The 14,064-nt window shown below is 43.7% G+C and overlaps 1 protein-coding gene across 1 annotated transcript; it reads left to right on the forward strand.

Annotated features, from left to right (window-relative positions):
• The first annotated feature begins 1,879 nt into the window (after positions 1-1,879).
• On the forward strand, positions 1,880-12,882 carry LOC140901040 (keratin, type II cytoskeletal 6A-like). Its single transcript, XM_073319208.1, is given in 10 exon segments — positions 1,880-2,401; positions 3,031-3,245; positions 3,929-3,951; positions 5,820-5,875; positions 7,659-7,754; positions 8,762-8,926; positions 9,881-10,027; positions 11,133-11,353; positions 12,474-12,508; positions 12,626-12,882. Coding segments are annotated over 10 exon segments (1,737 nt in total).
• The last annotated feature ends 1,182 nt before the right edge of the window (positions 12,883-14,064 follow it).

Genomic DNA, 14,064 nt, shown 5'->3' on the forward strand with positions numbered 1-14,064 from the left:
ATAGACAAAACTCAGGATGGGGAAAAATGGCATGTTTTACTTAAGATCGTGCAGCAGATCTGTGGTAGTGTGTGTCCCAGTCACTAGATCACGTTGGACTTCTAGGAAAAGGAGGGTCCACATTCATGTCATGTATGGGATATTTTGGGTGGGCTCTTAAGAAACTAGGTTGTGTCACAAAGCAGTCTTGCATTCAGGTTTCAGTCTGTTTAGTGAAACACAATAAAGGCACGTAACACTAGCCAATGTGACCATCACAACGCTGGTAGGCTTATTTTTTGCCCACAACAGTTTTCTTGCCGAGGTCAAATATCCTGGGATCAGTTCACCCAAACGTTCCTGATTTCATGTCAAAAGGCCACCTAACCTGTTGAAACCCCGTGAGACAGACCAACAGCCTAATGATGGGCTGTGATGTACAGGGCAACGCTGGGATTTCTCCTGTCCTCGCCAGCCCAGAAGGAATGGCTTTTCTAACCTGCAAGACTCCAGCATGGTAGGTTCCCCAGATACCTCAGTGGGTGGAGATCACTAGAACTATTCTAATGTAGTGTGGATGCAGGGCCCAGTGAGTGACTTGTGCTAAAAGCAGAACACCCCTTGCCATGAGCATACACATCATCATTAACTGAATGTAATATCCTGGCAAAAATATGTGCGAGCCAGTTCCCTGCGCAACCCACTAATGGGTCCGTGGTGGAGATGGGGCACTGGATGGGGTAGATTAAGCTCTGAGGTGGGCCGGAGAATCCTCTTGCTAGATGCCTGGCTGGTGGGTTTGGCTCACATGCTCAGGGGCATATTGATACACACATTTGGGGTCGGGAAGGCATTTTCCCCACAGGCCAACCTGAACTGGGGTGTTGGGGGTTTTGACCTTCCTCTGCAGCGTGGGGCGTGGATTGATTGCTAGGCTCATCAATGCCTATCTCACTGAATCAATTCCCTGCCATTGCAGGGGTCTTGGGCAGCGGTGTCACCTCCGTCTCTCTTGTTCTCTGCTTGCCAGATAGTGAATGACCTTGTCTTTTCTAGCCGAGGCTGAAAGGGGGACGCTAGATTGCAGACACTACACATTTGATTAGAACGGTTTGTAATGAAACGCCTCACATCTCTGCAAACCTAGGTATGTTCTCCAGCTAGCATGCGTTCATCGTCTTAAACAGGACCGAGACATGAAAATGGAGATTCACTTTTAACTAAGCAAACCCACAACCTCTTTTCACTGCTATAGTTCAGACCTCTTCCCTCTCTTCCCCTGGATTAAGAAAGTGATTTTGGAGAATGTAAATCAACATTTTTTTTCAAGCAAAAAGTTGATTTATGGGGCAATCCTGGGGTGTGTTGTGTTTTTTGTTTTTGTTTTGTCTTCTGAATTGTGAAAGGCAGCGTATTTTTTCTGAATTCACTAAACCAACACTTGCCAACAGGCTTTAAAAAGTCAGTGATCTGGATATAGGAAGGGTCTCACCCTAGGGCAAAATATGTCAAGGAATTTGAATGCTGTGTCATCGAAGTAAGACTCTGGATTATCTATTCTGGGTTGGTACAAGGAAAACACAAGTAATTTGAGGCAAACAAGAATTCCCAAAGACAACAGTACTGGTGCAGGTTTCTTAGCTCTTTGGGGTGTGTTTCAGGAAAGGTCAGTTTTTTTGGCAGAGGGAAGAGGTGATGGCTCATTTAAGCCCAGGAATACAAAAAACGACACCTTTCTGCACTCCCCTGTTACCTAGGCAACTCCCTGAACAGATAAAAAGGAAGAGATTTGCACTGTCTTTAGAGGGACTCAACTGCTTTTGCCCTGGGACTTTCCTCTGGTAGCTCCCCCGTCAAGGTCTCCTTCTCTCTTCTCTTCTGCTGAAGGGGAGCTGCTGCTATGTCTCGCCAGTTTTCTGGCCAAAGCCTGGGAGGCAGCCTCGGGGGTTTCAGCTCCAGCTCTGCCCGTGTTAGTGGTGGGAACAAAGTCAGCTTCAGCACAGTGTCACGCGGAGGATGCACAGGCTCAGCCTGGAGTCCCAGAGGCTTTGGCAGTAGGAGCCTGCATAACTTGGGATGAAATAAAAGGATTTCCATTGGTGGATTTGGTGGCACTTGTGGAGGGTTTGGGGCTGGCAGCCACGTGGGTGGAGGGTTTGGCGGTGGTGCTGGGTCTGGGGGACAGTTCAGTGGTGGGCTCGGTGGTTGCTTTGGTGGTGGGGCTGGAGGAGGATTTGGTGGTGGATGGGATGGCCCTGGATTTCCTGTTTGCCCACCTGGTGGCATCCAAGAAGTGACCATCAACCAGAACCTCCTGACTCCTCTCAACTTGAAGATTGACCCAGAGATCCAGAAAGTGCGGAAAGAGGAAAGGGAGCAGATGAAGACCCTGAACAACAAATTTGCCTCCTTCATTGACAAGGTGAGATGGGTGGGGGAAGGGACACTATTGCTCCTAGAGACCCCACACAAGATCAGCACCCCCCCACAGCCCCACTGCCTGTGACTGTACAAACACTTTGCAAAAGAGAGCCCCTTCCCCCAAAGAGCTTACACTGAAAATAGACGAGGCAAAGCGTGGGAGGGGAAGTGACTTGCTCAAGGTCACAGAGAAGGTTATTGGTAGACTAGGGAATTGAACCATGGATTGCTGCTCTACCTACCGGATCATTAGCATTGGTTACCAAGGCAACAAATTGTACGATATATTCCCTGCTAAATGTCATCTCCCATCTGGTCAACACCATCCATTCTTCTAATCCATTGGTGTCTCTGTAATGAAAAAACTCAAGTTTCTTTTGCCTATGACTGAGAATTTTGTCTGGAAAAAAATCCCTCCACAAATATTTGATTCTGCTGTTCAAGGAGGTTTTTTTCCTGTTTATCCAAGAGGATTCTGGAGCAGGGTTACTGAGTCATTGCTTTCAGGATAGTTGTATCAGGGAAAAGGTTAAACTCACTAGACCTGGTCAACAACAAAAAGCAAACAAACGAAAAAGAAAGATGAAAATTTTAACTAATCTTTTTCAACCACTCTCTTTTGGCTTTCAGATCCGATTTCTAGAACAGCAGAATAAAGTTCTGGAGACAAAATGGAAACTCTTGCAGGAACAGGGCCAAGGACCCATTAAAAAGAACCTTGACCAGCTATTTGAGGCTTATATCAATGGCTTGAGAAAGCAGCTAGGTGGCCTGTTAAATGAGAGGAGACAGCTGGATACCGAGCAGAAGAGCTTCCAAGATCTGGTGGAGGATTTTAAGAACAAGTAAGGAAATAATAACGAAGTATAATCATTGCAGTCAGACTCCAGTCAGAGAGCTGAGAAGCCAATTGGAAATTTGCCAAAGTTCAGATTCTTTGGTTCTGGCGTTTGGTCTGGATCAATTTCTAATAATAATTAGAGCTGGTGGAAATTTTCTGAAGTTTGATTTTTTGATCAATTTTGATCACGCATTTTTACTGCTCTAAAAAGTCAAAATTTGAAATAATGGTGAAATTTTTACTGACATTTCAAATTTGGACTAAAAAAAAAGGACAAAATGGTCACAGAAATTGAATCACGTTTCAATCAGCTGTAGAGATGGTTTAACAAAACACCTTCAAAATTTGAAATGTGGATGAAATGTCCATAAAAATATCAAATGGTGAGAAAAGAAATTGTCAAAATGGTCATGAAAATTTCATCCTGTCTTTCAATCAGCTGTAGAAATGGTCATTTTTTTTTCAAAATGTGATGAAATTTGTCATCAGAATTTTGAATTTTGACAAGGAAGGATACAATTTTCATGAATTGTCTCAACTCATTTTTCTACCGGCACTAATAAGGTGAATGTGAATGATGGTTCTGATTGAAAGAGAATAATCTTCTTGCAGAGATTTATTATAGTTGACCTGTTCCCTAATTAGGAATGGACTATTAAGATTTAATTGTATTCTATCCGTGGACAGATCCCACTCTAACTTGCTCTTGGGTAATTTGAAATCAGTCGGGTTTTACCTTTGTGTCAAGGCAGAAATGGAAGAAAATGGATTTCTTTGCGGGTGGGACTTTTGAAAGCAATTCGCCAAGATGGAGATTTAACAAAATCCCCTGCTCTCGGATGTGAATAATGTGGGATGTAATCTCACTGGTAGGGCCCTACCAAATTCATTTTGGTCAATTTCACAGTCGTAGGTTTTTTAAAATCATAAATTTCATGATTTCAGCTAGTTAAATCAGAAATTTCACAGTGTTGTAATTGTAGGAGACCTGACCCAAAAAGGAGTGCGGGTGGGGGTGTTTGCAAGGTTATTGTAGGGGAGAGTTGTGGTACCGCTACCCTTACTTCTGCACGGCTGCTGGTGCCTTCAGAGCTGGGCAGCTGGAGAGCGGTGGCTGCTGGCCCGGAAGGCAGAGCCGCTGCCAGCAGCAGCACAGAAATAAGGGTGGTCTGGCACGGTATTGCCACCCTTACTTCTGCACGGCTGCTGGTGGGGCGCCCCCTTCAGATCTGGGCGCCTGGCTAATGACCGCCACTCTCTGGCCACTCAGCTCTGAAGGCAGCATTGAAGTAAAGGTGGCAATACCGAGATCCCCCCCCTAAAATAACCTTGTGATCCCCCTGTAACTCCCTTTTGAGTCAGGACCCCCAATTTGGTCTCCCCTGTGAAATCTTTATTGTATGTGGTGAAAGACCAGATTTGGGTGGAGGGATAGCTCAGTAGTTTGAGCATTGGCCTGCTAAACCCAGGGTTGTGAGTTCAATCCTTGAGGGGGCCATTTAGGGATTGGGGCAAAAATTGGGGATTGGTCCTGCTTTGAGCAGGGGGTTGGACTAGATGACCTCCTGAGGTCCCTTCCAACCCTGATATTCTATGATTTCACAGGGGTAGACCAGATTTCATGGTCCGTGGTGCATTTTTCATGTCCGTGAATTTGGTAGAGAGAGAATGGCAGAGAACGATCAGTTTGACTGGATGGGTTCCATGATTCTTGTTCCAGAGCTATGAGAAATCCACAAACATTCCTAGGGTCTAAACTTATGGGCTCACAGAAGTCAACAAAATCCTTTGATCCTTCACTGAACCTGTTCTCTCAGCTCACACGCATCCCTCATGCAAGTGCATGGACAGTGAGAAAAGTTTTCACCTCTACAATCCCACCATATTGGAGGATTTTAAATACAGATTAGACAAACATCTGTCAGAGGTGGTTTAGGTATACTTAATCCTACCTCAGCATGGGGAGATGGACTAGTCTAGATGACCACTGGAGGTCCCTTCTAGTCCTATACTTCTAGGATATTGTTACATATAATATAGAGAGTCCTTTAAAACAAAGCTGTACAAAACACTAGAAAATGTACAATTTGTTAAGCCATTTTAGGGGTGGCCCAGATGACTGGATAGGTGTTTGCACTGCTAAGTCTCTGAGAGATCATGATTCAATACTTGAGTGCAGTTATATCATAATAAATTGGGCTATCAGACATAGTATGGAAGTACTACTTTGTGTGCTTAATTTTGCAAACACTTGCTATCGGGTGCGAAGTTTGCTACCATGAGTAGCCCCACTGAAGTGAAAGAAGCTCCTCATGGAGGTCACATGCTACTCTCGGTAGTAAGTATTTGCATCATTGGACTCTATGTTGGGTTGGGTGTTTTAGAAAGATGGCAGCAATCAATTTGTTCGTTTGGGAAGGCAAAATGTTGCTGTTTGTCCATAAATCCTCAAACATGGTGGTAGATTTTGACAAAGATTTCTGACCCATTTCCAGTAGCCTCTTTGTCTTGTTGCCAATGACTTAGGCAAGAATAAAAATAAGCAACTGGACCCTATTTTATTCCTTCCACTCAACAGGTATGAGGACAGGTATGAGGACAGCTGTGGAGAATGACTTTGTGGGCCTGAAAAAGGTGAGCCAACCAGCGGGGTAAAAATCCACAGGAAGCTTTAAGCAATGAACAGAAAACGGTTGGGATTATTAGGAACTGTTTGTTTAAAACTGCCCCCCAAAGGGAGCATTAATAATTTGCTGATCATCAACAACCAATGACTTGATAAGCAATAACTGCTACAATTTTAAACTGTAATTATATGTTTAGAGAGAGCAGTTCTCTTGAGTCAATAATAACAGACCCCTGATAAGTCAGCTTTGATTGGATTTATTGAAGTAACAGTTAGTAAAAACAGCATATAGACAGAGAGGCAAACAGGTACTGTTGAAGACCTCCCTGGAGTTTGCAGATGGCCTGCATCCAGTCTGCAGAGGGTCTTACTTCTCCTATGATTTAGGAGCCACTATACCTTTGTTACCCGTATTGTGTGTCTTCTGGTTCTTATCTATTTCCTTTTTTGCTGCGCACTTCTTATCTGGGGCTATTTTCAAAGTTCTTTGTTCCACTGCATATCCTGTGGTTAGTACACTGCTGAGATAGCATATTTTGAAGACTGTTTTACGAGCTAAGAGTTGCTGCTCAGTAAAACCCCACTCTTTAAAGTTAGCTTCATCTTAACGGAGGACCACCGAGCGAATCTTGCTCCCCTACACACCTTAAGATCTTGGCCTTTCTTGAGTTTGGACCAACTTCCATTGGTGAGAGAAACAACACACAGATCTTCTTCAGGTCTGAGTTTCAGAAGAAAGTTCAGGTCAGGCTGATATAATAGCAAAATAGATCAGGAAAAAGGTCGTTAGGTACAAATGTTTCTACTGCTGAAAACGAAGTACACAAACTGTGTAGACCAGGGGTTGGCAACCTTCGGCAAAATGCCTTGCAGCTCACCAGCGGATTACCCTGATGGGCTGCGTGCCGAAGGTTGCCAACCCCTGGTGTAGAAAAATACACAACTTACTCAGATGCATGCCTCTTTTATTTTTGCACAAGATTAGCCTTAATTGAATAGGTATTTTACTCCATTATTATTTTTTATTTATATTGCAATAGAACCTAGGAGCTCTAGTCCTGGCCCAAACCCTGTTATGCTAGGTGCTGTACAAACACAAGACAAAAAAATGGTCCCTGCCTCAAAGAGCTTATAATCAAAGTATAGTAAGACAAAAGAGTAGAGGCAGAGAGACAGATAGAGAGCACAAGAAAACAACGAGACAATATCGTATGAGTATGCAGTGAAATACCCTTCCTTCATACCCAATTCAGCTTGTCCCAGCTCCAGGTTTACTGTAGGCAGACTAACATTAGAGACCATTTTTTGGAAGCATCACTAATAAAAGTGATTAGAAGTTTTTTGTCCAAACTTTTTTTGCCCAAAAATGCAGTTTTCGTCAAAACCGAAAAGTTTAGAAAAATGTGTCAATGTTGAGGAAACTTCGTTTTGAGTAAAAAATGAAAGAAAGTGTTTTGATGCCCAAATGTCCCAGTTTGATATTTTTGGAAAGGAGCATTTCACTTTTTCATTTAAAAAGTATTTTTAAAAGTTAAAAAAGATCAAAAACAGAAGAAAATGTTTCACTTTTATTGAGAAAACAGTTCAATTGTCCCCAAATTATTATTCCCTGAGCTGTGCAGGAAATTTCAAAATTTCCTGGTTTCGTTTAATTTTAGAGCCGGAAAAAATATCTTAATCATGGATTTTCCTGCAAAATGAATCTGGTTTCTGTCCAGCTCTAATTAGACACCTGAATTTATTAGCCTCAGGAGATGGAAAGATTCACTCTATTACCGATCTTTCCTTTAGAAGATGGATGCTGCCTACATGAACAAGATGGAGCTGCAAGCGAAACTAGACTCTCTGACTGATGAGATCAACTTCCTGAGATGTCTGTATGAGGTGGTGAGAAGGCTTGCTATTCTCTTGGTCGCCTGGGGAATGCAGCCCTGGAGTGCTAATTCTAAATAGCTGGATGGTACCATTAGGTAGCTGGGGATTGGGATATTTGGCTTTCTGAGGATGAATATTCCTCTTTAAAATATATTGATGTCAACTGTGTAGGATAGGGTTTGTGTCTTAGCAGCCTCTCTCCAATTTAAACTGAAGCAGCACCAGCGTCTAAATAGATTCTTAGTGTTTAAGGCCAGAAGGGACCATTGTGATCATCTAGTCTGGCCTCCTGTATAATATGGCCAAAGAACTCACCCAGAAATTTCTGTATTAACCCCATAACGTCTTTGTAAGCAAGAGCATCTCATATAGAAAGATGTCCGGTCTTGATTCAAAGACTTCATGTGATGGAGACTCCATCCCTAGGCAAGTTGTTCCAGTTGGTTAAATCATCCTCACTGCTATTAAAAATGTGAACCCTACCTCTAGTCTGAATGTGTCTAGTTTCACCTTCCAACCACTAGATCCCGTTATGCCTTTTGCTGTTACGTTAAAGAACTGTCTACTATCAGAAATCTCTTCCCTGTGAAGATACTTGTAGAGTGAGATCAAGACATCTCTTAAACCTCTCTTGGACAAAGTCTACTGACTTGGGAGGACCCAACTTGTGATACATTTAAAGCGGGGGCTGATTTTCAGGAAGTGCTTCTGAAATCAGGCCTCTTGAAGGTGTCTCATGCTGGGCACTCCAAATCACTAGGCGGTTCAGAAAATTCAGGCCAACCGCGCTAGTCATGGAGGATCTGAAATGGAGAAGGACTGAGAAAGAGGAACATATACAATGAGAAACACAGGTTTCAGAGTAACAGCCGTGTTAGTCTGTATTCGCAAAAAGAAAAGGAGGACTTGTGGCACCTTAGAGACTAACCAATTTATTAGAGCATGAGCTTTCGTGAGCTACAGCTCACTTCATCAGAGAAACACAGTGCGGCTAAAGCCCACGTTTATGGGACTTGCAGGAACTGTCTCAGATGCAGCAGACCGTTTCCGACACCTCCATGGTCCTGTCTATGGACAACAGCCGAAACCTAGACTTGGACAGCATCATCCGGGAGGTCAAAGCACGGTACGAGGAGATTGCTCAGAGGAGCCGAGAGGAGGCAGAGTCTTGCTACCAGTGCAAGGTGAGTCCTCCAGCATCTAGGGTCCTGATGATGCCTTGCATGAGAGCTTTGCCATTGGCTTCAGTGGATGCAGGGAGTTTGGATGCAAAACGCCATATGCCACTGGGCAAATATAAACCCAATGCTATCCTGTACAGCTGAGTAGCAACTGCCATCCACAGGGAGGATGCTCTGTCTTTTCATACGCAGCTTTGGCCAAGGCAAAGAGGCCGTCACCTCCCTGGTGCTGCAGACCAAGATGATTGCGGAGGTCTAAGCTGTGATGGGAGTGGTGTGTGTGTAGGGATGGTGCTCCATAAGGTATTTGCTCTCCCTCCTTTACTCATCTCAACACTGTGTCTCTGCTGCCATAGCACTTACTCACAACTTGACTAAGCCGTGCACATAAGACGCAAGCGATCCCAGTTCGTGCTGTAGTGCAGTTCCACAGTGGGTCCTTAGATGGTTAGAACCCAAAGTGCCCCTTTGCCCAGGAACGTGAAGTAATGCCCCACTATTGCTGGCAGCCACAGGTGTGAGCATCCCACATGCATTTCCAAAATGCAAGCTTCCTCAGTAGTAGCAATTCCCCCAAGTGAGTGGCAAAAGGAGAGGGCAAGGAAAAACAGCCGGTCCCATGAGTTATGAACCTCTGCTACAAATGCAACCCACTGATGAGTGTATCCCACTGGGCTGATCCACAAAGGGTATGAATTGCCAGCTCCCTCACCCTCCAAGTTCTGCAGCTTTAGCTCAAGTAGCAGCTCATATTTTTTAGTTTTGGAGGTCCCCGGTTCAATCCCTGGTATGTCGACCAAGAGGACGGCCATCTCCCCACTTGGAATACTCTACTGGATTCTTCTGAACAGTGTCCTCTTTGGGAGATAACTCACGGGGTGATGATGGTTTGCTGCAAAGAGTATACACACTAGCCTTTGTCTGACACCACCTGGTTATGTTGTTTCTGAACACCAGTTTGAAGAGCTGCAGGTGACAGCTGGGAAACACAGAGACAGTCTACGAGACAGCAAGAGCGAGATCTCAGAGCTTAACCGGATGATCCAAAGGCTGTGGGCTGAAATAGAAAATGTGAAGAAGCAGATATGGCTTTTTTTCATGCACGTGAGTGTGAACCCGGGATGAATTCTTTTAGCGTTTCACTGGTAGATGTAGCGCTCATGAGGAACTTTCCATTGCAATGATTTTTCTATTAGAAAAAGCCCTTTTCATAAAATTTCAATTTTCTTTTGGGAAAATCAAAATGGCAGCTCCCCAGCTTCCTGCCAGGAAAGCTCTTGTTAATTTCACTTCCTGCCTGGAGAAAACAAATTTGACTAGAGCCTTCTCCTAAAATGGATTTTTTCTGCAAATCCCTTCCATGAAAAATTTCACATCTTTGGCTTTTTGCCCCAATTTGGTATTTTTTTAAACAAAAATACACATTTCCATTTTCCAGTTCTGTTCATGTCAGGAAGTGTCCTGTCTAAAGAAAAGCATTGAGGTCTGTCTGTCTCCCTATAGACTCAACAACAGCTAAGCGCTGATGAGTATTTAACATAATTTCTACGACAATACCCCTTGTCCTTCTAGTTTTGTCTAGTCTAGTTGCCTTTCTTGAGTGGTGACTACAATCTTGTCAATTCTTGTGATTTTTAATCACACATTGCATGGTATTTGGTCTTTTTTTAAAGCTCCAGCTCCTGGAATCAGGTGATGACATGAGGTTTTCAGCTTTCTTTTAAGAAAGGGCCTCATGATTGCAGAGACGAAGCTTGAACACTACAGTCTCCAAAACCAGAAGGCTGATAAAAAGAAGTCCCAGCTTATTTAGTATGATCTCATGATTTTATGGTGCCATGATTTCTGAACACCTGGGCAATACTGTGACTGCTGCTTTTATCAGATTGTGCCATGAGCTTCTGAAGTGTTTCATTTGTGGCCGGTTTTGGGATTTGGACCATGGTTGCAAATGAAAACCATTGTGGTGATCTCACTCTTGTTGCAAAATCTGAGCTAATGTTAAACTCCAGCAGCCTGATTCTCCCTTGTTCAGTCATTTATACCAGTGCACATGGAATGTAAACCACTATCATACCAGAATGGCAGTGGTTTACGCTCACTTTGCACCATTGTCACTGACATACACTACCGGGCAAAAGAGGATCAGGCCTGTGTTTTTCTGTGCTACCCTCAGCAGAATCCATCAGATGTTTGTCTGGCCTTGCAGTGTGAAAAGCTGCAGACCTCCATTGCTGAGGCCGAGCAGCAAGGTGAGCTGGTCCTCAAAGACGCCAAGGGCAAACTGGCTGAGCTGGAGGATGCCCTGCAGAAGACCAAGGCAGACTTGGCGCGTCAGCTGCGGGAGTACCAGGAGCTGATGAACATCAAGCTGGCTCTGGATATCGAGATCGTCACCTACAGGAAGCTGCTGGAAGGAGAAGTATGCAGGTTAGGGCAATATAATGAGGACCAGATCTTTTGAAGTCAATGGGGAAACTTAGTGCATGTCATACTCACCCTTTTAAAACAATGCCCCTAACTCCCTGGCAACTAAGAAGGCAGTCTGAATAATATTGGCATATTAGCATTTAGGACATGCTGCTGCTTTAAGAGCAAGAGGTGGTCTAGTCTAGTGGATAGGGCTCTGGGTAGGCACTCAGGCAACATGAGTTCTAGTCTGTCACTGATCTGCTGGGTGACCTTAAGCAAGATTATGTGCCTTTAGCCTTGTCTACCCTAATGTTGTAAGTCAGTCTAAGTTATGAGAGTTAAGTGATGTAACTTACATTGGTTTGAAGTGGTTCTCCACTGCACTATGTCAATGGGAGACACTCCTTCCACTTAGCTTCCTTCTCTCATTGAGGTGGATTAATTAATCACAGTGTGTGGTGAAGACCAGCCCCAAATTGTTTCACAGTTTAGCTTGCAAACTCTTTTGAGACAGGAACTGTCTACTGCTCTGTGTCTGTGCAGGGCCCTGATCTTGGTTGGGGCTTTTTGCTGCTATGGCAAAACAAATAATAGTAATGAAGAGAATACAGATCTTGTTTAATTGTACTGACTAGTTCCATCAATGCTCTTCCATTGAAAAATGCAGTTTTTTAGGAATTGAAATGTTTTGTGGAAGTTTGTTTTGATTTTGAGAATTTTTCAACAGGAAAAAGTTGGAATGTTCCCTTTTGATAGCATCATTTGGACTAATTTCATTTTGACTTTTAGATGATAGGAGAATATTAATTTTAACGTTATATTACATTTAGTAGCATGTGTACAGAATACATATATTATAGTTAATATTTTAATACAATACAAAAGTCAAAACAACACTGTTATGAATAAGTTTGAAATGTTTCTTTCATGGCAAATTTCAAAATTTCAGCTTTTCATTCTGAACTGGAATAATTTTTTACGCCCAAAACATTGGAATATCCTGCAGAATGGAAATTCCAGTTCCCGACCAGAAACTGACCCTGGCCTTCAGCAGATGAAATATCAATGATTGCAGGGTTCCTAGCAGTATAACGGCTCTGTTGCATGTGTAACCCGTACCACTTTCTTTCCCTTGCAGAATGTCTGGAGAATGCCAAAGTTCTGTGAGTATCTGTAAGTCGCTGGCACATTCATCTTGTTCTGTTAGAGGTGGTGTCCGGTTGTGGGTTGTGCGGTAGGACTCCTGGGCTTGCTTCTGGAATAACCAACTGCCTTTGTTTTCCTCCGCAGCCATGGTGGGTGGCAGCTTAACCTCTGGAGGTGGACTTGGAGGTGGGATTTGCCTTGGAGTAGGAGGAGGCAGTGGTGATGGAATAGGTTTCAGTTCCGGAAGTGGAAGAGGTGGATATGCCTTAGGTGGAGGATCCACCTCTGGAGGAGGAAACAATGGAGGCAGGGGAGGGTACGGATCTGGAGGCAGGTCCAGCACCATTGCGAAAACAACCATCACTTCCACATCGGTGAAATCGACAAGCAGGAGAGTCTAGAAGATGGTGCCTTCTCTTATCATCTAATGGCTGCAGCTCAGCCCCTCCAGCCAACCCTGACAACCGAAAGAGAAATGAACGGTGTCCGTTACAGCTCCATAACCTGCTATGTATTGCCTCGAAGGGACCAACTGTCATGGTGACAACTGTCACCTAACCAGTTGTCATGGTAGTGACACCTACTCTCCCTCTAGGTTTAAGCCAGGTACCATAATCTAGTTAAAACTACACCATGAAATAAACTATGGTGGATAATGGTCAAGATTTTGAAAAGTGGCTATCAATATGGGGTACCTCCAATTCTGAATGACCAGCTTGAAATTCTGTAAAGGGGCTGATTTTGAGAAAGAAGGGAGGACACACCCCCTAGAAATCAAGCCCCTTTAAGGTGACTCCAGTGAAGCATCAAAAACTGCAGCACACAAAATCTCTCGTCACTTTTGAAAACCTTGGCCAATCAGACAAAACATACATGCCTAGCTTAACTCCATAGACTTCAGAACCATCATACCAGAAACAGATTTGAGCCCAAGAGAGTGATATTCCATCAGCAACCTGTAGGGAAAAAATTCCTATGCAGTAATATTCAGAAAATTAAACACTTGTGCATATATCAAGAAAATGACTTTATCCCATAAAATAAATTAAATGGATTTACGATGTTAAAAATTTGGGCTGGATCCTGGTATAAATTGGTGCAGCTTCACTGAAGTCAGTGTTTTACACTAACTAAGGATTTAGCCCCTTTTTGAGTAAGGGCTTGTCTATACTTGCAGCTAAATCAGCACTGCTGTGATCGATACAGAGGTGTCAATTTAGCAGGTCTGGTGAAGACAGATTAAATCAATGGCAAAGCGCTCTCTTGCCGACTTCTGTACTCCACCTCCCCGAGAAGCAGAAGGTAAATCAGCAGGAGAGCACTGTAGACACTGCTGTAAGTCGACCTAAGTGACATCGACTTCAGTTATGTAACTTAGCCCTGGTCTACGCTAGGTCTTTAGGTCGAATTTAGCAGCATTAAATCGATGTAAACCTGCACCCGTCCACACGATGAAGCCCTTTATTTCGACTTAAAGGGCTCTTAAAATTGATTTCCTTACTCCACCCTTGACAAGTGGATTAGTGCTTAAATCGGCCTTGCCGGGTCGAATTTGGGGTACTGTGGACACAATTCGATGGTAT

The sequence above is a fragment of the Lepidochelys kempii genome, chromosome 20 (genome assembly GCF_965140265.1).
Source record: "Lepidochelys kempii isolate rLepKem1 chromosome 20, rLepKem1.hap2, whole genome shotgun sequence".
In the NCBI taxonomy this organism is placed as follows: Eukaryota; Metazoa; Chordata; order Testudines; family Cheloniidae; genus Lepidochelys; species Lepidochelys kempii.